The following is a 24,775-nucleotide window of genomic DNA, read 5'->3' on the forward strand; positions in this document are numbered from 1 at the left end:
TGGTAAATTCGAAGAAAAAAGCATGAAAAATTAACTCAGCTTCTATGATTTATACATCATTCGATTCGTTTTTGCAATTGCCACACTTTACAATAACTTTCATCGATGTTAAAAAATATTTGAATGAAATAAAAATCAAAAACTGCAAAAAAAAAATATTTCCAAGCACGCTGTCATTCCGAACATCGTCGCGTAGTGCTTCTACTCGCCACCAGGATGCGTGCACGTTTCTGTCGAATCACTCAATTCGCATACATAACCTCAAAGGGCGGAAATTTCAATCGACATTCTTCGCTCTGTTCTTCCACTCAACACCAGGTGTCGCATATCGTTTGGCTCTTGAACGGCAATTATGAAAGTCTGTCAGGTATTCGAAAAAACAATTGGCTGTTACACGAAGCGATTTGTTTAACTTTTTTCGGCACCCTCGGCAAACGTCAAACAACACAAAATTGCTGCTGGATCTTTTACGGAAGAGGTCCGGATAAATGTCCGGAAGCAAATTTGTACAGATTTGACGTTTGCTGAGGGTGCCGAAAAGTAAGGTTATGTTACAGCTTTCAGAAAAAAACGTATTTGATTTTTATATACTAGACTGAGAATTACATTTAAAGTTAATTGACACTTCAATGACTGAATTACTTTCGAATCATTTCCGCTGTAACATCGAATAATTTCCGGTTAACACAATAATTACCTTGGGATCACCAGCCATGTTTGTCCACCACAACAACAGCGACAACGCAAATTCCATTTTGTTGGTGTCCAATTTAGTGTGAACAAACTGCGGCCACAGCCAGAACCACAATCGAGAACGGACACCCCGACAGGACGAAATGGACGTACATTTTACGACCCCTCGGAGAATGACCACGTGGCCACGGAAACGGGGCCCCGTCCATGTCCGGCCACTCGGCGGCTTAATGACCGTGACCAATCAACCAGTAGTCAATTTGCTGTCCATTCGGCTCTTTTATTTTTCTGTTTTTGTTACTCCTGCTCACGTGTTTGTCCACGTTCTTTCACGTGGTGGATTAGTTTGATTGGTTGGGTGATCAATTTGACTTTCTTTTTCTTGTATTTTCTGTGAAAATACTGGAACCTTTGTTGTCATTTGGTGTTACTGACCGATTGTTATGCTCTGTTTCGTGACCTTTTGGGATAACACCCAAACGAGTGAGCCAAATTTACTGACAAGATTTGGCAGAACATTTGACAGCGAATGTCAGAAGTTGACGTTCTGACACCTTTTTGTTGAATTGCAAGATATCGTCAAAAACGCTAAAGTTGGCGAAACAGGCGTCATTCAGTGTTATGATTTGATAGTTGCAGTAGATGTCATAATTTTTTGATTTGGGTGTAAGATTTGAACTATTTTTCTTTAAGAAAACAAATTTAGCAACAAAAAAACAATTGATTTTTTCATTTCTTTTTTTCGCAGTGCCACACCACAGTGCAATGACAGTGTCCGTAACGCAGCCCCAGCCACCGATGGATATTGCCTGCTGTCCGAGCAGTCCGGGAACGTCTGGCGGCGGGACATCATCAATGGCGACGACGACGACGGCACCACCGACCTCCCGACCCTCTTCCGTGGTTTCCCCGGGCCAGCGCTCGACCAGTCCGGCCAACTCGAGCGGCGGTTCTTCGGAAGCGGACCCATCGGCCACCGCTGGCACCCCACCCTCCTCGTCCTCGTCCTCCACGGCCACCAATGCGAGCACGGCCCTCCGGAGGTTCTACTTCCAGAAGACCCGCATCAGCAAGTCCCCGAAGGCGGCCAGTATCGCCGGAACCGGTCCGCCTACGGTAGCGGCGTCTTCCGGTTCCGTCCCGAAGGTGGTCGTCATGGGATCGTCCACCACGTCCGAAGCGACCATCAACACCTCGACCGACTCGGCGTCGACGCACGTGACCAACGTCACGGTCACCACCGACACCGAGACGAACGACTCGATCGATTTAGGTGAACTTTGATCCAACTAAAATTTTACTCAAATCAGCAAACTTTCTAGCTAACTTTGCAAATCCTGTTGTTTTTTTTTTTCAGGTGAGGGTTCCGGCCAGAGCGAACCGCTGCTGAGCTCGCTGGACGACGAAAGCTCCAGCATCGTGATGAACCAGAGCTTCGGTGACGGGGACGACGAGAACATCACCGTCATCAACGGTGGGCCGGACACTCCGCTGCTCATAAGCTACCAGGTGAGTCGCGTGACCTCCGTGATATCGCGTCCGTTTGGGGAAAACGGATTTGATTTGAATAAACTGTGTGTGTGTTTTCGATTAAAAATAGCACCGGTCGTTATAAATATAAAAGCGAGGAAAATCGCGGCTTCAATTGCGGACTATTTATAGAAACGCGTCGTTTTTTGAAGAAAACGGCAAACGGAAAGCACAAGCAAAACAAATCGTAACGGAAGCTGCTGATGTGTGTATGGCGTGCGTAATGGTGGTGCAGGGCTGGGGTTGCAAGAATTAGGGCATGGTGGCGAGTTAAAAAAAATGTGGTGGTTTTAACTTGAAAACGTTGCACTTAATCAAAATTACAGAAAAAAAATCTTCGATTTAAAATTCAATTTTATCTTCCTAAAAAATATTTAAAAAAATGTTTTTTCTTTAATTTCTCACCAAGTCGCCACCCTACCCTTCCCTCGGAACTTGCCTCAAACGAGTGGATGGACCTGGTACAAAGCATACGCCACCCGTTGATGATTACTGCTGCACTATACTACCGGCGGGACCAGACCCGTGCCAGGCCAAGTCATAGTTCGGTTAGTTTGTGACGTCACTAGACGAGACGCGGCCGCGCGGCTAAAGTTCTATTTCTAGAATGGCCAGAGCGTCATCATCGGTCGGCATTTGGCAGCAGTCGCATGCAAATGAAAGGGAAATTTAGACCTTTCTTTGTAGTTTCTGAGTGTGAGTGCGTGCGTGTGTTTCCCAAGAAGTTGAAATATGAATGAAAAGTTCAACTATTGAAAGCGATTGGAACTTTTCGAACGCGACCTTTGCCAAGGAGATTCTCGGGGCAAAATCTGTTAATCTGCATAACTGCTGACGTCACGAGACATAAAACCCAATTATTTTCCGTCGCATCACGGAGCAGGTTGGTTTCGCATAATTTCCACCGTAATTGTTGTTGTTGTTGTAGGCTCGATGTAAAGCATTTCCCAGAAACATAACCGTGGAACGCGAGCTGGAAAATCTGCACTAATTAATGTAATTAGTTTCCAAGGGAAAAACTTTTTCCCGACGGTGTGTATGCTTTCTGTGATGAGGATATCTCTTGCTGTACAGGTCGTCGTTACGGCTAAATGCGCTGTAATAGATGTTTACCTTTGCTGGCAGAAAGAAAATCAAAGTTTTATCCGGGTGTCTCTCATTTACCGTGTAATCAAGTTTTAATGATTTCAGGTTGTTGGGTTCTTATGTGTATCCGGACGGTTCAGCTATTTGGATAATTTAAATGGTAATCATCATTAAAAATATTACATTTTGGAAAAAAATAATCACTTGATGGGTGACAATAAAAAAATACATATCAGGAATACTTCTGACTCGATTCCTTCGGCAAAAATAAGTAGCTGTGCCAATTTTGAGCCATGAGAGTTGGTGACAAACACTTGAACGCGTTTTTAAAATGAAATTTGGTTCTGAATCACGAAAACCTTAAACGTAACCTTGTGTATGGGACAAAAAAACACAAGACAATTCTAAACCCAATCTACATTGAAATTGGAAATTTTGAGAATCGTCACCCTCTAGTTCTGATGCATGCAGAAATTTAAGAATTTGATATTCTTTCAAAAGATTTGTTTAAATGTATGGAATTCTTTTTCATTAATTCAACGAACAGTCCTTTAAATAGCTTTATGGTTTTAAACTTAGACATATTTTCAATTTCCTTGAAAAAAAATTCTGTTTTCCATTCTTACAAATATTTGCAGTTCCTTGAAACGTTGTTTGACGAAGAGTCTGAACTCAACAATATTTTAAATAGCTTCATATTCCTTTAAAAAATTCTTTCAAGCATTTACAGGTTTCTGGTAAAACGGATTTTTTTTATATTTTTTAAATAATTAGATTTTGCTTTTGCAACACATATATCTATGTGTTTTTCTATTGCGCACACTATTGCGCACTGTTGTCAAATTCACTTGGGAAATTTTGAAAATCCCAAATAAATGATCAAAGCAAGCCAAGGTTACTCGCTTGTTTTTCAGTTGTTAGTCGCAATTTTGAAGTGTACACAATAACTGATTGCTAAGTTTTTGATATTCGTGTTGTCAAAAGTGCGGGCCAAATCCAAGTTACAGTGCAAGGGTCATTATTCGTTCAAAATATTGTATTCTTGTTATTGTCATATTTTTTAGTTTACGAGGTGTTCGGGCCGGCACGTTGGCCCCACGGAAAACGGCGGATTATTCACGGGTGGACTGTATGGAAGTGTTCGAACTGGCCGTGGGTGTGGTAAAGAAGCAACTTACTCGGTTTTAACACTAAAAACTAGCTTTATTAAAACTATTTTGGAAAACAGCGTGTTTACTTGTCCGAGGGTGGAGATCGTAGCAAGCCTTGTTCGGGATCGGTTGATATATTTTTGCGCTCCACGTTTTTCGTTTTCCCTTGTCAGAAATTTTCACTTTTTGTGATTTTTCGGTTCGGATTTTTAGTGATTTTCACGGTCGGGGTTATTCCGCGAGTTACATCGGTTATAGATTCCGTTTGATCCGTTTGTTGGCGAGATTGCGCGGAAACACATTTTTGACAAATTTCGAAGAAATTTGTGTGAAAGTGAGGGAGAGTTGATGGGAAGTTAAGTGTTTGTTCGGTGTAATCCTGGTTTGAAGGAAAATTTACTAGAGTCCAAGTGATTTTGCTCTAATTTGACTGGTGGTTCACTGAATCTGGGAGTTGCGTTGGAAACATGCTAATGATGTTAGGGTTGGCATAATTCTGATTCCGACGAAAACGATCAAGCCGTTTGATTGGTGATTGAGGATTTTCTGGACTGCAAAACATTTTCCCGGTGAGGACTTTCCTTTTTACCTATGTTATTTTTTTATTTTGATCCATGAGAAACATCATGAAAAAAACAGTTTAACATTGCGCTTTTGTTTTCCATGGCTACCTTGTTTTTTATCACGTTAAAACTTTTTAGGAGTATTTATCAGTTTGTTCCAGTATTTCTAAAAAAAATAAACTGGCAGAAATTAAACCGTATCATTATGACAATAACCTCCTTGCCGTGATAAAAAATCTTATTAAAAATTTATTTTATGAAATTATTGATCAATCTTATAAATTTAAGTGGTTGTTTTTGTTGGACTTCTTCCAATGAAATCGATCAAAGAATAATGTCACTTATTTCCTTTACAGAATGTTATTTTTCTTAAAATCTTTTTTGTTTGATGCTGTTTTCTATCCATTTTAGCAACTCAAGAACGCAAGTTTACAAAAGTATTTTCACTGCTATGAGTTTCAACAAGATTTGAAGTTGAATTAAACCTCAAGACTACATTATTTGGTGAGAGCTTTCCTTTTTAATACAGGCAACACATTCATTTATTCTGACATATTTACAACTCATTAAAGACAAACCACGCCAATTTAACTATATACGCGGTAGGGTGTTCCCTTGGTCGTTCGCTGTGAGTTGTGGATTGCCTGCTTCTCTAATGAAGGTTCGACTGAGGGGGCATGCTTATTAATTTCTCGTCGCTCCATACCCTCAGTGACGTGATGGGAGCAAGGGCGTCTATGCGAAGTGTCCCTACACCCGCTACAAATTTCTGGCGCTTGGGGAGGGAAGAGGGTAACAATTTTGATCTATGCGCTGGTATTTGTAGCATTAAAATTCGTGCAAAAAAACTTATGCACGTGGGTGTACAGATTACGGAGTAAAAGATGATCGAATTGTTCACCTAGCGCTCACATGTGTTTCGGGACCAAGTTGCCTGCGGGTATGGGGATCATACATACATACATACATACATACAGCGTGTTTACTTGTCCGAGGGTGAAAAGAGACTGTACCCGCAAAATGGCGGTTTTTCACTCGTCCTCTTCGTCGTCGTCTTTCGTCGTCGTCTTTCGTCGTCGTCGTTGTTCGTCGCGCCGTTGTGCGGCCGTAGCGTTGCGCAGGGTTGTGCTTGATCGCAGGTAGCTGTTGCGGCAGGCGATCAGGGTTGCTATCTTGTGGTGAAAAATCGTAGTAGTCGTGGTTGTGAAGTGTTTGCCAGTCCAACTGACACTTCGTAGATCCAACACGAGGATTTTCAAGCCATAAATATTTTGCATTCCATATTTTAATATTAATTCTTCAATAATTGCTCTAAATATTTTTAATCCATATTTTTTCATATAAATTCTTCAATAATTATTCAACGTTTTCTAAAGTTGCAAATATTTTTTTTTACATCGTATATTTTATTAATCTTTCGGGACTATCCACTTACCACATTTACATTTTTTTGGAAACTCCAGTCGAAAAAAATGTGTTTTGTTTACATCTTTTTGCGATCTATGATTCTAAATTAAAAACTTTCATAAAGCTTAAAAATGTTTGAAAACTTAGTAAATTATCTATGTACAAGTTTTTTCAATGAAAAATTATATTTAGTATTTTTTTTTATTTAGAGTGTAAATGCTGTGAATGTAAATAATGCTTTTTAAATGATTTTTCGTTCTAAGTAACCTTAAAACTAGCATTCCTAATTAGGTAAATGGTTTTAATTATTTTTAATTTTTATACACATTTCAAAGATTTGGAAATCATTAGGGTTAGTTTTGTTTTACGATTTCGTAAACAACATGAAATTCTTGCAATTCCACAATTTCCGCAACAATTTCCAATTTCCTGTGAAATTCAAGGATTTTGCATGATAATAACCAATTTTGTAAAGAGTTTATCCAAAAAAGTTTTAAGTATAACTTTGATCAGTTTCCAATTGAAAAACCTTTTGATGTCTTGAAATGAACAGAATCAGGATCAAGAAAATTTAATTGTTTCAAATTTTTATAAGAAATAAATAATAGTAATAATAATTGAATAAATGATCCTAAAATGAAAAAATAACATTTTCAGTAAGAACAAATACGCTAATACAAATATCGTTAAAAAAATAGATTAACAGAATTAAACTTTGTCGATATTACTATTTGACAATTTGGTGTTTTGAATCACTTTTTTTTAAATACATTCGGCTTAATTTGTTGACATTGCTGAACAGCCACACAATTCTCCCATTAGTGAGCTCTTGATTCATGTTTTAATTTACATAGTGAAACATCTCCAATTCTAACGGTGTGACCATCTCAACTGGTCACCACATTCAACTCAATTTCACAGTTAAACTCGAGCTTAACATTAACATAAAAATATCACCCAGTAAAGCTGGGGAACGAGAAAGGAGGGGGATGAAAAAAGCTCATTTGTAAATACAACGCGTGTACTTTTGAGCTTTCACCCACTCCTTTTTCTGCACGGAATAAATTATTTATGTTACTTCTCTGGCATCACGGTTGGTCTTTTTCCACGAAGATAAAGTTTGTTGCACAAAGTTTGTCCTGTCCTGGAGCTGAAAAAGGTTGTGTGAATGTGTGTATTTTTACAGATTAACTTTGTAAAACATGAAGCAAGATTTAAACACTAATGTTTGCAACAACCAAAGTTATAAATTTTAAAGTATAAGTTAAAGTCTAAAGTTAAAAAAATAGATATTTATTTGACTTTTCTATTGTTCAAAAGTCTAGTTATATAACTTATAAAGATCCCCGTTAATTGCTACCCAAGTGTCGCAAAACCTAACCAGTCCAGCACGACGACCCGGACTAATAAATAGTGTCACTTCAAAGCAAACAAACGGCTAGTCCCACAAGTACCGTGGTGGTCCGCAAGTACAGATTCGTCAAACAACCGGCTAAGCTTGTTAGTGCGGTTTGGGGCCCACGGATGCAAACGGACGTAAATTGTGTCCTTCTCTCGCCGTTGTCACCGAGCGGGGAAAAACAGACCATTTGTTGGAATAGTAAAAATAAAACAAACAATATTTGTCCCACCGGCCAATTCACCGCGGCTGGACCACAACAACAAAAGGTCCAAAAAACGAGTCGGAAGAAAAACTGATGCTGACACTAGTTTAATTAAATCAAACCAAACACGAATCTGTCTTGTTTTTACGGCTGGCTCCCACCAGATTGGTGCAGATCTTTTTTATTTGACTTACAGTGATGGTTGAATAATTTAACAACTTTCGAAATTTTTCAAATCAAATTCCGTTTTTATCTAAAAATTTTATTTTTTCTTAAAAAAATAAACTCAACCTGAAATGAATAAAATATACCTAAATCGAGTTATAAATACCTGTAAAAAAAATGTAGAGTTTCAAAAACTTTTTCATGATACTGTTCATCAAGCCGACCACCACGAGTACCTTGTCAAAACACTGTTTTTTTTCCTCTCCTGCACCACTGCCCAGTGCTGCCAGCATCAACGATGCCGACCACTGGAAAAGGTGCGGCGGCGGGAAGGAAAGTACAATTTGTGCGGCCGTTTTCGTGACACAAAACGAGTGCAATTTGTCGTCGTACCGCGCCGGTGTCCTCATCTCGAGGGGGAACCAGCAAAATGCTGACATGATCGCCACATAGACCATGGGGGAAGATTGAATGCTTATTTTTGGGAATAAAGATGTTCAAAAATTTGAAATCCTCACATAACAGTTTAAAATTTTATTGTTAAAAATACCTCGAAGAAAATCTACAAACATTGTTTGACACCAGTGATGCCAGTTTTGTAATAGTTCAACACTTCCAAGTTTCTTGTGTCCAGTCTAGAATACTAGTCTCTGGTTGATCTCTTCAAAGGAACCGCGCATCGGAGTAGGCGCGCCTCCTCCACTCCATATTTTCCTTCCCGGGAAAAAAAAAATCTTGATGAATGATCGCAGTGGGCATCATCGTGAACTCCAGGATCAAAGTGCCAAGAAGTGCATACTTTCCGCGTGTACAAACGTCTACCGTATACAGTCAACTCTTTCTACCGCCGAGTTACAACAATTTTTCCTTTGTGCTTTCACCAACTGTGCGCGGTCCGGTGGAAATGCACTTGTCCCAAGCTGCTGACATTTTCCGGCAGCTTACACGCCTGTGTATTTACCATGAAGACGATGACGATGGGAATCTACATCTGAGAGCTCTTGGAATAAATCTTTCTTTCATTCACCGTTTTGCTGTAATCTAGTGGGCAAAAAGAGACTACCGCTAGATCAGTTGATGAACTCTCGAGTCGGGTTGTGACTCGTCGTCGGTTTGTACGACAAAAAGGCGGGAAATGTGCAAAAAGGGGTACTTGATGGAGTGACTTTCATGCCTCAAATCGTCATTGATTTCGTCGCTTTTTCATTAGATTACCCGCAGAAATGTATTAAGTATAATCAGGATCATCAGCCTGTGTCCAAGTCCAAGTCCAAGTCCAAGTCCAAGATGGGACTTTCAGGAGAATTTAAACCTGAAAGTAAAAAAACACGTTTGCGTCTAAGCAAATCTCGAATTTAATTACATTACTAAAAGCGGCCAGGCCTACTGCATTGTATTAGCTCCAAAGAGGATTCTGTAAAAGGATCCCACTTTACGAAATCAACAGGGTAGGAAGAATGCGTGGGCATACCGTAACAACGAAATTATTCAAGATCTTTGAACTTTTTTTTTCTCTTCTCCCACAGGAACTCGAGGACCTGTCCCCGCGATCACCGCGAACCCCCAAGCCCTGCCGCACTGCCCCAGTAGCCTCGACCACGCGCTTCCCCTTCGATCCGCCCCCGTCGCCCCGAAGCGTCCGGATCCTGCCCAAAACGGCCGGCCACAGTGGTGGCGCCCAGCACGAGTCCATGTTCAACTTTGACGAGTCGCCGAATCCGGTGCGTCGACCTCCGCCCAAGATGGCATCGCCGGGCGAGTTCCACCATCCGGAGGTTACGCTGCACGGGAAGGATGGCAACAAGGAGAACATGGCCGGGACGCCGACCAAGCGGGGCAGTCCGTACAAATCCCGCAAGGAGCGGTTCATGCAACAACAACAGCAACAGCATTACGGCAAACAGCAGAGTGGGAAGCCGCTGAACTCGGCACCGGCGGCTAGCTGTCAAAAGGGCGGCCAAACTTACGATCCGAACATGACCATGTTTCCGTTCGACCGGGAAGCGATCGACTACGACCGGATCCAGCGGGAGTGCTTCGCCGTGGAGGAAGAGTTCCCGTTCGAGCGGAATCGTGACGACTACTGCTGCGAATCTCCGTCCCGGGCCAACATGGACTCGGAGATCTTCGGCGATCACTACTCGATCTTCCAGCAGTACGCGTACCTTACGCAACAGGAGCGGGACGCCCTGGAACGGACGCCATCCAAACGGAACAAAAAAGACCGCATTGACGCCTTCTCCCCAAAGAAACAACCGCAGCCGCCGCCACCCCAACTGTCACCCCAGCGAATGTCCAAGTTCGACCAAATCGCCACCAAGTTCGACATGATGCCCTCGAAGCACGAACTCATGACCAAGGGCCGATCGAAACGGACATCCGTTAGCGGTGGTGGCGGCGGCGGTCTTCCGGATCTCCGGGTGGACTTTTTCGCCGAAACGTCATGCTGCGACAACCTGACGGCGGCGGCTGGTTCCGATGGAGCCGCCGGCAAGACGCATGCGCCGTCGCAGCCTGCTGGATCAAGCCGAACGGCGGCCGAAGTCGCCGGAGCAGGCGCGTTGGCGACCGGTGCTATAAATGTTACGCCGAATCCGATGGACAGCGCAGTCTGCACGCAACCTCGGGCGACAATAGTCGTACAGCAAGTACGTAGTTTTGTCTCTCTCTACCAATTGTTTTTTATTTGTGCTCTCTATTTCCGATCGCGTTTTTTTTTCGGTTTTGTTGATTTACTCGAAAACAAATCAAAGCAAGCTATTTTTGGCCGCGTCAGTTCAAAGGTTATTACGCGCGCGAATCGATCAGGGCGTGCTTAGCCGGTGCGGAATCGGCCTACTGCTCCCCGCGAAGAAAGTGCATCCAGCTGTGGTGGGAGTGTTGCCAAGATTGCAACATCGCGCGTCTGTGGGTTGCCAGTTCTCGAAGAAACAAAAAAATCAAGATCGCACCGGGAAGAGAAAAGGTGTTTATTTACACAGCTTGTTCGGGCCATTTTTCATCTGACGCCGGGGCTTAGGGGCTTCTTCTTCTTGCTGATTGTTTATGGCGCAAATGGCGCAGCAGAAAGTTCCAGCGCGCGCATCGACGGATTTAGGTTAGGTTGTGCGTTCTCAACAATCGCGTTCTAATAGAATGTCCCAGCCGCAAACTTGAGGTTCGGCGCCGGCGGCAACAACAGTGTTGTTTTAAGAGGGGGATAATTCCGTACTAATTGGGCGGGAATTGAGTGTTTTGTGCGGGTGGTCCAGCCGGTGAAGGAAAAGGCTGAAATTTAGTGATGTTTGGCAACTATTAGGAAAAAGTGCATAAAGTGGCATGTGTTTTGTGTAAAGTGGAAAATTGGTGCACACGTAACTTTGGGATTGGTTGGGTCGAAGAAACAGAGTGGAGAATGAATCGGTTGTTTAAGAAAGTTTCAAATTTTTTTGAAAAGAAGGTAGGACGTTGTTATACAGGCTAAGCTAACTAATATTGGAGCTGACTAACATTTTGTGCTAGTATTTTCGGCTAGCTCCTGCCTTGACTTGATACACAGTTCAACTAACAACACAGCAAAAAAAAGGTAAAAATCCAGCTTCGTGTAAAAGGCCTGGGTGTAAAACAAATTTTGCATTATTTTATGAAATTTTATGTAATCTTACACTTTGAAATATGTAGCCCATCAGTATGGGAAACCTACTTGACCGAAATGTCAAGCTCATATATGTGTTTATTCTAACCATTCTTCATCGGTCTGATGGCCGAGCGGGCTAAGGCGCTAGTCCTTACTGTGCTGGGTTTGAATCCAGTCGGTTGCAACTTTTATTGTGTTTTCGAAAATTGTACATGCAGTGTTTAAATTTAAATGTCTGCATGCGATTTTACCATCGGATTTTTCGGTGTGAAGTTATCGTGCCCAATAAAACAACAAATTACAAATTACAAATAGAGAACAAGCAATCAATGCAAAATTTAGTTGGCAAAAAAAAGATGTTTTTTATAGACTTTTGAAAACATCAATATAATAGCATCTAAACAAACTAAATTTTCTCAGTGTCTGTTAGACTTCGATAAACGATGATATTTTTGTTTTTTTATGTGAATAAATATTTTTGGTATGCCCAATGAAGCATGATTCGATCTTACAAGTGTTGTATGTGGAGAAGGTTATCATACAAAAATGCCATGTAAATCTCATTTGATCTGATCGAACACAATCCTTGGGGAAAGGATAGTAAGTATAGTAAGGCCGTTGACTCTTTTGTTTTTTCGACCCTTTTGTCTCACATTCTGAAGAGATATTCATTAAATACGAAACGAAGCGAAATTTTGTATGCTTTTTCACTTGTATGAGTGTTTTTTGATTTTTTGACTGAATTTTTTTACAAAAAACAGAATTTTTTAAAATACTCTAATTTTGAAAATTTGCAATATGGGCATCAAACAAAGCGAAATTTTGTATGCATTTTCACTTTATTAGAGTTTTTGCTTGTAAAAAAACTAAAATTTTCACAAAATACCGTATTTTTTTCGAAAATACTCAAATTTAAAAAAATATGCAATATGGGATGAAGCGAAATATGTTATTCATTTTCACATTATTATGTTTTTTTAAATATAGCAATTTTCTCAAAATACCGTATTTTTCGAAAGTATTCAAATTTTCATAATTTGCCATATGGGTAGCAAACGAATTGAAATTTTGTACGCATTTTCACTTTATTAGAGTTTTTGCTTGAAAAAAAAAAACTAAAATTTTCACAAAATACCGTATTTTTTCGAAAATACTCAAATTTAAAAAAAATGCAATATGGGATGAAGCGAAATTCGTTATGCATTTTCACATTTTTATGTTTTTTTAAATATACTGCAATTTTCTCAAAATACCGTTTTTTTCGAAAGTATTCAAATTTTCATAATTTGCTAGCAACATTTTCTATGCATTTGCACTTAATATTTTTTTTTTTTGAAAATTCTAAAAATTTCACAAATATCGTATTTTTTAAAAATACTCAGACTTTCAAATTTATTGGAGTTTTTTTTTTCGAAAAAACACTTAACATTTCTTAAAATCACGTACTTTTTTGAAAATACTCAAATTAAAAAAAAATGATTGTATTTAAATTTTTATAATTTGTCATTTTCAATTTATTTTTTTACAAGATACAAAAATTTTCACAAAATATCGTAATTTTTTGAAAATGCTCAGATTTTCAAATATGCAATATAGTCGATACGCTGAGACCCTATTATTATCGACGAAAATATTATTGATTAACAACCTTGGTTTCAATGCAATTTTAAAAAATAATTCCAAATAAAAACATGAATCAAATACATTTCATCCTGGAATTTTCCAAATTTAATTTGATATTTTTTAATAATCTTGATGAAAAGAAGAATTTTCTTTCAACATAGGTTTACAAAAAAAAGTTTCAATATGCATTCCGTTGATACCCGTTTAATAAAAAGCTACAAGTTGAACATTAATTAAAATCAATGTTGCCCAAAACGAGCCAACAATAGGTTTCCAAAAATAATTATTTGTGCATCCACTTTGGATGCGGTTTTGCCACTTTCATCGGTTTGTTTATTATTTTCTTTTTTTCACCCGGTCCCTTTTTTACACTCGATTGTGGTCGCCACCGCTCCGGTTTGTGTTTCATTTTAATATTTTCGCACATTTCCGGTTTTATTGTTTCGACACGTGCACAATATTCGTGGAAAGCTGCATTCTTTTGAATGGCGAGAAAATCGGTAGACACATTTCAAAAGGGCTCAAAGTAGTTTTTTCAGGTTTTTTTGTTTTCTTTGTTTTGAAATGTAGTCGCAATTTTTACTGTTTTAAAATTTTTTAAATCATCATTTTCAAAACATCTCAAAAATATTTTGATACAACGCAAAAAAAATACAACATAAATCACAGCACCGCCCACTCGACCGTGCCGGTATTGTTGTTTCCCTTTTTTTTCGCCACAGCATTTTCGCCGATTATATTGTTTACTCCGGCGGCTTGATTGGAATTTTTGGTCGATTTTCGCACCGCGCCAGATGGTCTCAAGTGTTGGCCCATAAAATTTCGATAAGGTGGGAGGACTTGTTTTCTCTTGTGTGATGTCAATTTCGATACAAAATCTGAATATTCAGATCCTGGATTATTTTGAATATCCGGGATTTTGCGATATTTTTTTAATTCAAACAGATATTTAAAAAAGATATAGACTGACATTTTGAGACACAAGATTATGACAAACAAACAAACTCGCATTTTTTGACAGTTTGGCAGTTTGCCTGCATTTGTTTGCAGAAACGTCAGCCTGCACACATTTTGAGTTGTTTGCAAGTTTACCGCAAACAATTTTTCGAGTTTGGCAAGCTGTCAAACACGACAAAGTGCGATTTTGTTTGTTTGTTTTTTTTTGTCATAATCTAATACCTAAAAAATGCCTGATTTAATCCATTAAAAGGTTCAAAAGGTAAAATTTGTTTTTCCCATAAAAAAACAGAATAAAACAACAATATTCACGTGCTGCTACACACTTAGCGGTAACGTGTTCGGAAATTTAAACAATCTCATAGAAGAGTGTTCCAACCCGGTAGCATCCGTTATTAATCAATGTCGAATCCCACATGTTGGGCAATGTTTCAGAAATTGGCCCCGGCATAACTATTTTGTACCATGTGTGGCAGAATTTAGTTTGCGCGCTGGCTGCTGCTATTATTTTATTTTAATTAACAACTCCTCCCGCAACACACCGCACAAAGCGAATCTAGTCCGGATCTGCTGGGTTTGCATTTATGCTCCGGCAGATGGCACCACTTGCCGTCTCTTTGTGTTTGGTTGTGTCAAATGTTCATAGATAAATAGATTGGATCCGAGTTTGTTTTTCTCCATCTGTTGATTAAAAACAAATTAATTTTTGATAAATAATGCAAAACAAAGTAGTTTGTAAGAAGATTTTTTAATAAAAAAAATAACATTTTATTGTCTGATTTTTAGGTTATATCCCGGTTAATCCGTGCTCCAGAACCAAGGTTGCTACATTTTGAAAGCATTCCAAAAATGGTGCTTGACAGCAATGCTGGGCAAACTATGCTCAGCTGTACCGACACAATATTCCACAGTTCAGCGGGTGGCCTAATGCGGGTTTTATCTCCAGTTGGGCATTAAATCGCAATGTCAGTTGCACTACACACTTGTGTACCTTTTTAGTGCACAGATTCTCGGTAGTATTCGACGTAGTCCGAAATAAGCTGGAATTAGTTTGCTGGTTTGGTGGGAATTGTTGCAAATTTTTGAAACCACCAGAATCATGGGAACAACTTTGCCAAATTTGGTTAATTAAAATTCGACAAACTGGTTCTAGTAACTCATGACTGATGTAACTCACCTTGATCTACTTTCAAAAATACAATTCATCAATTCCTTTTAAATTTAAACCAATTCAGTTCATGGTCTTCGTCGAATTGAAAAACGAGACCAAATAAAATAAATTCCAAAAACTCATTCGAATCATCATCGCATCGGAAATGGAACGAATTAAAATTTAATCGCCCCCTTTTATGAGTAATTAATCCACCACAGGAGCGCAAACAAAAACCTGCTCAAACAACCTGTGAATAACCGTGATGACCAACCGTCATTTCCCTTCTCGCTGGTCGGTCAGACACAATCCCGGTGTCACATACGTGTGACATCACACATTGCGAAAACAAACGGTGAAGCGACAAGACAACAAGAAAGCAAGCAAAAAAAAAAAGATTAATAGAGTGCAACCCCACAAAGTAGGCATGTCAAATTGGATGAGTCGTCGACGTTGCGTTTACGTCACTGTTCGAAACGCCGAGGACCGGTTGTCACGGCGCGCGCCCGTCATCGGAGAAAGGAGGGATTTTCCACTGTCGACATTTTCACAGTTTGCTTCGTTTTTCCCGGAAGGCGTTTCAGTGTGTGACTGATGATTTGCTGAGGGGAGGAAATTTGGGTTTTTTAGAAGGTTCTTGGAACAGTTTAATCAAAATTTGAACTTCAAGTGATTCGAAATTTTAGAAGCCAAGCGATAAGTGTTCACTTCGTCGAATAATTTGTGAATCGAAAAAAAAACTACCAACCCTTTTCCAACTTTCCTACCTCTGACGTAAAAGTTTCAAGGAAAAGCAATTAAGACAAAAAGAGTGTTTTCTTGGAAGCGTGTGATACGTTGATGAGTGTTCCTGGGTTTCTGGCAACATGTGCGCTGTGCTTGTCAGTCAGATCTGCTGTCTTCCGAAGTTTACCTCAAAAAAAAACAACAAAAATGGTTTGGGAGTGGCTTCATGAGCTGCTCATTATCGGCTTAGCAGGAAATTACGACTTAGTAGACCGTGCGAGGAGGGTTTTCCCAAGTGATTTTCAAGATGTGTAAGAAGTAATAAGAAGTTGTAAGAAGAAATCTTTTGTTGGGTTTTCTTTCTAGCAAATTAGAAAAAAGGGAGAAGAGCACAAGGAGTCCAGCTAGGTGGATTGCTCCTTAGGGTCGGCATACGGTACTCCACGGGACATAACAATAACTTCTAATAAATAACGAATAATTACACTTTAAAATACTTACACTGAATCACACACTTTACAGGGGAAAACAAGCAAAAGACCAGATATTATAAATAATTTAAGACGACACAGCATGATTGATTTTGACCTACATGTTTATTTTATTTTAGCCGGGTTTCAATAATTTTAACCACTTTACTTAAGGGGGCTTAAGGGGGGGGGGGAAGGAGGGGGGGGGGGAATTTAAAGACCTTTTAACTTGTTCACGTGTATTTGTTTCTGTACTTGCATGCTTTTAGGTTAGTATCGTTGTTGCTCGTTGGTCGACTTGCTGCTGCTGTTGATCCGCTGCTGGTGGCTGGTTCCGGAACTCGGCGGGAACGTCGGCGATGCCTCAAAGGCCGCCGGGGTTCGATGGCTTCGCCCAAAAGGGCCACAAAAGGGGGGGGGGGGGGTTTCTTCTTCGGCGTTTCGCGGGCCATATGTTGACGGATGGCCAAGTTCGCTGTCCGGGGAGTGGTACCGTGCACACAATAGAGTGGTCCATCCCGAGCGAGGCACACCACTGTTCTTTGGGGACTGGTCCACAGAATTTGACGAGTACCACAATGCACTCAGTACCGCGGTACTTCGTGCGACCAGTCCCGACCACTTTACACTTTTCACTGCAGTTTCTTTTCACTACACTCGCTCGGGGGTACGATTTTGACCGAGGGGACTTAACGCGGCTAGGGTTTTTAACTTGTCCGTGGTGTCCACTAACCGTTTGTAGTGTTGTCCTTCCTCAGTCCGTACTATTAACTTTAAGTGATTTTAATCTGTGGTACGTCACTGTTTTATCACTGTTTAATGTGTGAATTTTAATTAGGTTTCTAAATTGCACACGCGAACTTTCAAACCGGGTCACATGTTGACGGGTGACACCGGCGCGATTGCCGATCTTCACTCCTCCGGACGTTAGTACAATAAGAGACTGGGCCTTCGTTTTCGACCGCTTTTATACCCCCGAAAATCCGTTCCCGCCAGCTCACTTCCGGTTGCGACGATGACAGTTGGTTGACAGTGACATCTGTCACTGTCAGCTGGAACAGGCTGAAACTTACATTTCATATGGGGTTGGTGTCTATGAATTTTTCTTGTTACTTTTCTCGACTTAATAGAGTCGCCTACTTTTAATTGATTTTAACTGTGCTTGTTTTCTAATTGTTTTTTTTTAATCATGCATGAATAGGTTTTAATAAATAGAAAATAAATTAATAAAAATCTCCTAGTTTGACACCAACCAAAGGCTAATAAATATAAAATAAATGCATGTGGCACACGATGAACATGAAGACATACATTTAAATATATTTAAACATTTACAGACAACAAATTAAAAATTTACAATCTTCCTTTTAGTCAAATCATGCTGGTCTTTGATTCAGTGTGTATTTTTTTATTGGAACTGTGAAAACACAGGTTACAATTTTCCCGGAGTCGGGTTAAAAAAATGACAAAGTTATTTTTTTTGTTATCCTGGGCACATACACATCCAGACATTCCTCGGGTCCTTAGCTTCAGCCAAATCATTGATTTAGTTAAAGTGATTGGTACCATTGAAGGAAAGCTCTTCTCCACTAAATCATTGTGATTTTTCAGAATTAAGGACCACCACTCATTAATGAGTAAATTAAAATTAAATAAATAAATATTGTTCACCAAATATATCACAGTTCAATTCATCACTTATGGGAAAAGAATAAATAAACACAACAATTATCACAGAATATCAGATTGAATTGGTTGAATGACTAGAGAAGTTCGTTTCTGCCAATTCATAATGATCTCAATGAATTAATACATCATTACAAACACGAATATCAGCCAGCCGTAACGAATGCTAAGTGGAATCTTAAAGTAGCGAAAATCGCATTAAATTTATTGTTAGTTTCATATTTATCTACGGATAAGAGATCAAAAATTGATATGCTTCTCTGTATCCGGGACTACACTAGAAAAAAAATAAATTAATCTGAAGAAAACGAAAAAACAAGAAACCAGAAAATTTGGTTCGTTTCTTGTTAATCAGTTACGTCACAAAAATTCATTTGGACCAGAAAAATTATAAACTAAGACCCTTTACGTCGCAAGTAAAAACTTGGACCAGAATGGATCGCATTCATTCATCACACGATTCATTCAAAATTCTTTCAAAAACCCCCACATTCATTCTAAACTTTCATACAAGCTTGCATACAAGTTCGCATGCATACAATAATTAATTATTCTATGCTACGCAATTTATGTGCGCATGTATTGTGTGTACGTACACGAAAAAAAGTGAGGTTAAATTTTGTCCGACCAGCAAAATCAAATGGTGCGCTAGTGTGCGTACGCGAAACGTCATAAAGCTCTATGCTTCGTCAAGCTAATTGCTGAAAGGTTATTATGTTAGGGCCCTAAACTAGATTTCATCTACCGTTGACATGATGCATCAGTCAAGGTGATGTGTTTAGGCATTAGTGCCTAAGTAAACTTAAATTAAACTTTTATTACTTTCTTCGTTTCTGAAGGAAAGAATAGAAAAAGTAATTAAAATTTACTAGACACTTTTTCACAGTGTTTTTGAACGACTCAGAAGTGGCTGCGTACTGAGCGTTAGCAGGTTACCGTGGGTTACGCTCGACGGCGTTTGTTCCACCCCTGCGCTCTGTCAACCACAACTGTCACGGGAATGTCAGTCAAAAAATAAAAACATTCCACAAAGCTAGACGGCATGAACGGCGATTTGGTTTTTATTCGGTAAGTTATTTCTGTAATTTTATTCAATTCTAGTGATTCATTAATGTTCTTTCTCCTAATTTCAGATCTTTAGCAACTTCATTCATCGATCCAAATCCAACCGGGTTCAGGAGAACCTTATCGGCGGAGTTTGCTCGTGAGTTTTGATCGAAGTGATGACAGTGAAAAAAGTGAAGAATAAGTGTTTCAAATTGTTTGTAAGTGACAAGATTATTGATAATAGTGAAATAAAATAGTAATGTTGTTTGATCTGCGTTTTTATTTTACTTTGGTGACAAAAGAGATGAAAATTGACCAAGTGTTGATGATTATTTTGCGCTTCCATTTTGATTACGATTTCTGTTGCATTTCGCACTTGGTTTTGCGACCTGTCTGACATTTCTTATCGTTCGTATTCCTCATGCTGTTCAAAGTGATGCTCGTAAATTATGTTGTTTCGTAATGATGTTATGATTTCCTATTCATGAATTGGTTTGTGAGTGAACTTTAAGTTGGGAATTCATTAAAGAAATTCATCAAACTTTTTTTGAAGCGTTTTAAATATCACAGATTTGATTAGAAATGAACAAATTGATTGAAATAGCATGCAAATAGAACGTTTAAAGAATAAATAAATAAATAACGAGACAAAATAAATAAATAGATCACATTCATCAGTATTATCACAGTTCAGAATTCTTTGGTTATTTCGTGTGTTTCAGGAGCATCACTTTTGCAACTTTTGCTAATTTATGATTTCGCTCAACATAAGAAACTTTTGGTTGTATTTGTGCCTAAGCTCATGGAGTATTTTGCGGTTATATTTTTCTTTTTCCAAAGTGATTAATTGCCTCGTAGGATAAACTGATGAAAACTAATTTTGTTTTTATTGAAATTAATGAAGTTAATTGAAATTCTCCGGGAGACCGTTTAAAAAAGGGGTTCATTTCTGGTCAGGAAATAAAGCACTTTTTTATTTTGCGTTGGGCGCCAATTGTAAGCCTTTTTCTTTTGTTGGGGTTTCTTTCTAGGGAATTAGAAAAAGGGGTGAAGTGCACAAGGAGTCCAGCTAGGTGGATTGCTCCTTAGGGTCGGCATACGGTACTCCACGGGACATTACAATAACTTCTGATAAATAACGAATAATTACACTTTAAAATACTTACACTGAATCACACACTTTACAGGGGAAAACAAGCAAAAGACCAGATATTATAAATAATTTAAGACGACACAGCATGATTGATCTTGACCTACATTTTTATTTGATTTTCGACTGTTTTCAATAATTTTAACCACTTTACTTAAGGGGGCTTAGAGGGGGGGGGGAAGGAGGGGGGGGGGGAATTTAAAGACCTTTTAACTTGTTCACGTGTATTTGTTTCTGTACTTGCATGCTTTTAGGTTAGTATCGTTGTTGCTCGTTGGTCGACTTGCTGCTGCTGTTGATCCGCTGCTGGTGGCTGGTTCCGGAACTCGGCGGGAACGTCGGCGATGCCTCAAAGGCCGCCGGGGTTCGATGGCTTCGCCCAAAAGGGCCACAAAAGAAGGGGAGGGGGGTTTCTTCGGCGTTTCGCGGGCCATATGTTGACGGATGGCCAAGTTCGCTGTCCGGGGAGTGGTACCGTGCGCACAAAAGAGTGGTCCATCCCGAGCGAGGCACACCACTGTTCTTTGGGGACTGGTCCACAGAATTTGACGAGTACCACAATGCACTCAGTACCGCGGTACTTCGTGCGACCAGTCCCGACCACTTTACACTTTTCACTGCAGTTTCTTTTCACTACACTCGCTCGGGGGTACGATTTTGACCGAGGGGACTTAACGCGGCTAGGGTTTTTAACTTGTCCGTGGTGTCCACTAACCGTTTGTAGTGTTGTCCTTCCTCAGTCCGTACTATTAACTTTAAGTGATTTTAATCTGTGGTACGTCACTGTTTTATCACTGTTTAATGTGTGAATTTTAATTAGGTTTCTAAATTGCACACGCGAACTTTCAAACCGGGTCACATGTTGACGGGTGACACCGGCGCGATTGCCGATCTTCACTCCTCCGGACGTTAGTACAATAAGAGACTGGGCCTTCGTTTTCGACCGCTTTTATACCCCCGAAAATCCGTTCCCGCCAGCTCACTTCCGGTTGCGACGATGACAGTTGGTTGACAGTGACATCTGTCACTGTCAGCTGGAACAGGCTGAAACTTACATTTCATATGGGGTTGGTGTCTATGAATTTTTCTTGTTACTTTTCTCGACTTAATAGAGTCGCCTACTTTTAATTGATTTTAACTGTGCTTGTTTTCTAATTGTTTTTTTTTTAATCTTGCATGAATAGGTTTTAATAAATAGAAAATAAATTAATAAAAATCTCCTAGTTTGACACCAACCAAAGGCTAATAAATATAAAATAAATGCATGTGGCACACGATGAACATGAAGACATACATTTAAATATATTTAAACATTTACAGACAACAAATTAAAAATTTACAATCTTCCTTTTAGTCAAATCATGCTGGTCTTTGATTCAGTGTGTATTTTTTTATTGGAACTGTGAAAACACAGGTTTCAGATGGTTTGTGTTTTGGGACTTTTTCATATTTTTTTTAATGAAATGTTTGTTACTTTTTTATAAAAAAAATCAGTTCTATACAATTCATCGTTAACTCCTTTAAAATAAATATTTTATTTGAAAATGCATTCTGTTACGTTAAAAGTATCCATATTTAGCTTTCAAATCAAACCTTATATTCCAAAGTTGGATATTTAGTAAATTTTGGCAAATCGGTTTTGATTTTTTTTATTATTATTTGTTTGAAACTTTGTCCATTTTTAAGTACTTCATTTTTGAGTGCTTTAAAAAAATTTAGAAATCTTTATCTCAAGTAGGTTTTTGCAATTGAAAATGGTTTTTAAGGGTGCAAAAAGTTGATTGCAATTTCAGTATCGTAAAGTGCTGTGTGGATCAATCGGACCGCGCACTGGACTCACAATCCAGAGGTCGCCGGTTCGAATCCCGAGACGGACGCAAAAAAATTCTAAGTGTAAATATAGGTATTCGGTGCCCTCTCCCCGTGCCCATACCTTCACACTTAGGTGACCCGGGAGGCGGATTCTTGTCACCAAAAGAACGATACACGCCTGTGGATCCGTTGACGAAACCGCAAGGTTTAAGAGGGCCACAATATAAGGTGTTACGTCGATTCCGTTTTAAAGTGCTTGAATGTTATGCTTCTGGCAACAAAATTCATAATATCTACACCCAAAGGAAAAATATATATCAAAATCTGCAACAGTGGATTTGCTGCAGAAAATGTTACATGTTATAACCTTTTTGCAGCAAGCCCGTAGATCATTTTGGCCCGTGTGTAAACATGTCAGCGATCTGCAGTTCTCACCAACACATATAATGCACGCGCGTCCCCGAGCAACACTTTAAAGAGAAGAATATGTTGGTGCTTTTTCTCTCTCAATTCATCAAGCGTCCATGGCGCGGTGGTAGCGTGTCGGATCAACAACATGAATGAGGACAGTTTTCATGCAGATTCTGATATACTTTCATGCCGCCATGCATCACAATCATGCGACCGCCGTTTGGGTGTAAGAATTAGTTAAAATAACAATTTCAATGATTGGCATTTTTTTCCTCTGATGCCCAATTATTTTCAGTAACTTTTGTTTTTCGAAAACTAAATTAGCCTTTTTGGTTATTCTCGTTTCATCGCTATTTAATTTTTTTAATTTTTAAGCAAAATGAAAGTATAATCGATTTTAAACTATACAATATTCTTTGTATATCGTCATGTTTTGAAACGTATGTTCAAATAAATCATGTATTTGAAAAAAATATTTTCGAGAGAAAAGATCGGCAAAGCTTAACACCTAAACTCCCAAGGTCGAGAAAAAAGAGAAGTTTTCAAATAAATTTCCACTTTTTCTCGAGCTTAGGAGTTTTGGTTTTAAGGAAAGAAAGTGGCAAATATTTTCCATAGCTTCAAAGAGCAGTTCTCCAGAATTTCGCCAAAAATACTGATTTTAAGTTTTGTGTTTTTTGATTTCTATGAACTGTGTCCATCGATTTCTTTTGTACAAATAAGCCATTTTGCATTATCAGTTTCTTCGTACAAATCTTCATGCAAATTTGAAGGCTGTCCATAGAAAAATGCTTTGACAACATTCGAAAAATCTGTATCTCGAGAAGAGATTTGATGTCTTGAGTAAAGTTGTAGGTTATGATAAGAACCGAACCATTCAAAAAAATAGTTACACTCCAAAAAATTACCCGTTTTTATACAACTTTTTATTACATGAACACTTCGATTTTTTTTATTTTTGATTTGATTTTGCATACAAAATGTGACATTTTTTAATCTTTTGAAGGGTCAGAGTTTTATTTTTTTATTTTTGGCCAAGCAATAATAATTTGAAAAAATAGTTTTTGGATGAAAAAATTGGATAAACTGCACCGTTTTTTTGGGTTTTTAAGTTAAAGTTATGGTAATCTCTTAATTATAAGCAATAATGGTTCCAAAATGGATTTAGATTTAACACACAGCTGAAAGGAACTCCAAAACTCTGTTATGTACTGCGAATGAACTAATTGTAACATGATTATTCACTAATAAAACCGATTTGAATTTGAAAAATGTTAAAGGTATTCAACATATTTGTCTTTTTTTTAATTTTGAAAAAAAAAGTTCATCCTTAAAAAGTGAAACTTGTGTAAAATTTTCTCAACCACTCGAATTTTTTTTTGTTGGTTGTGATTTAAAAAAAATTAAAATATTTTTTTTACAGAAAGTTGTGAAAAATGCAATAAAAAACCGATATTTGAAATTGCACCCATTTTTTTCGAAAATCTTTAGATCTTTTCCCCTTAAAAAGGCTACTTGGTTTATGCACGAGCCCTTACCGTTATTCTCGAAATGTTTGCTGTAAATTTCCTCCATAGAAACATTCCCTCTGCTGTAATTTGAAGGAGACGCACGGTACTCTATTAGAAATGCTCTTTTTGTCAACTTTTTCTTTTGTTGAAAAAAATCCCTAAATAATGATGTTTTTGCCTCCAATTAATATCAAATCACCCCGCGGTGTGCCCCTTCTTCTTCCAGCCCTCGCTCAGCCTGGACTACTCGTCGGTGGAGACGATTCTGCTCAAGAACGAGGGTGACTTCATCAGTGTCGAGCAGGGCAAGGAGCTGTCGCGGAAGAAGAAACAGCAGCAGCGCGAGGATAACATGCGCCAGCTGCTGGACGTCACCAACACGCTCACCACGGAGGAAATCAAGGACTTTGAGATGCG

At 38.9% G+C, this 24,775-nt stretch overlaps 1 protein-coding gene across 3 annotated transcripts in view; it reads left to right on the forward strand.

Moving 5' to 3' along the window:
- The window catches only part of LOC120419494 (uncharacterized), a 140,828-nt gene that overhangs the window by 61,285 nt on the left and 54,768 nt on the right, over nt 1-24,775 (forward strand). For 2 of the 3 annotated variants that reach the window (XM_039582184.2, XM_039582183.2), the window contains exons 3-6: nt 1,442-1,966; nt 2,051-2,202; nt 9,726-10,847; nt 24,585-24,775. In XM_039582184.2, the coding sequence (XP_039438118.1) occupies nt 1,459-1,966; nt 2,051-2,202; nt 9,726-10,847; nt 24,585-24,775 (1,973 nt within the window). In that variant the 5' untranslated portion in view covers nt 1,442-1,458. Of the gene's footprint in view, nt 1-1,441; nt 1,967-2,050; nt 2,203-9,725; nt 10,848-10,898; nt 11,639-24,584 lie in introns of those variants that run through there. The other variant, XM_039582185.2, reaches the window with a different exon arrangement.

Source organism: Culex pipiens, chromosome 3 (assembly GCF_016801865.2).
Source record: "Culex pipiens pallens isolate TS chromosome 3, TS_CPP_V2, whole genome shotgun sequence".
NCBI lineage: Eukaryota > Metazoa > Arthropoda > Insecta > Diptera > Culicidae > Culex > Culex pipiens.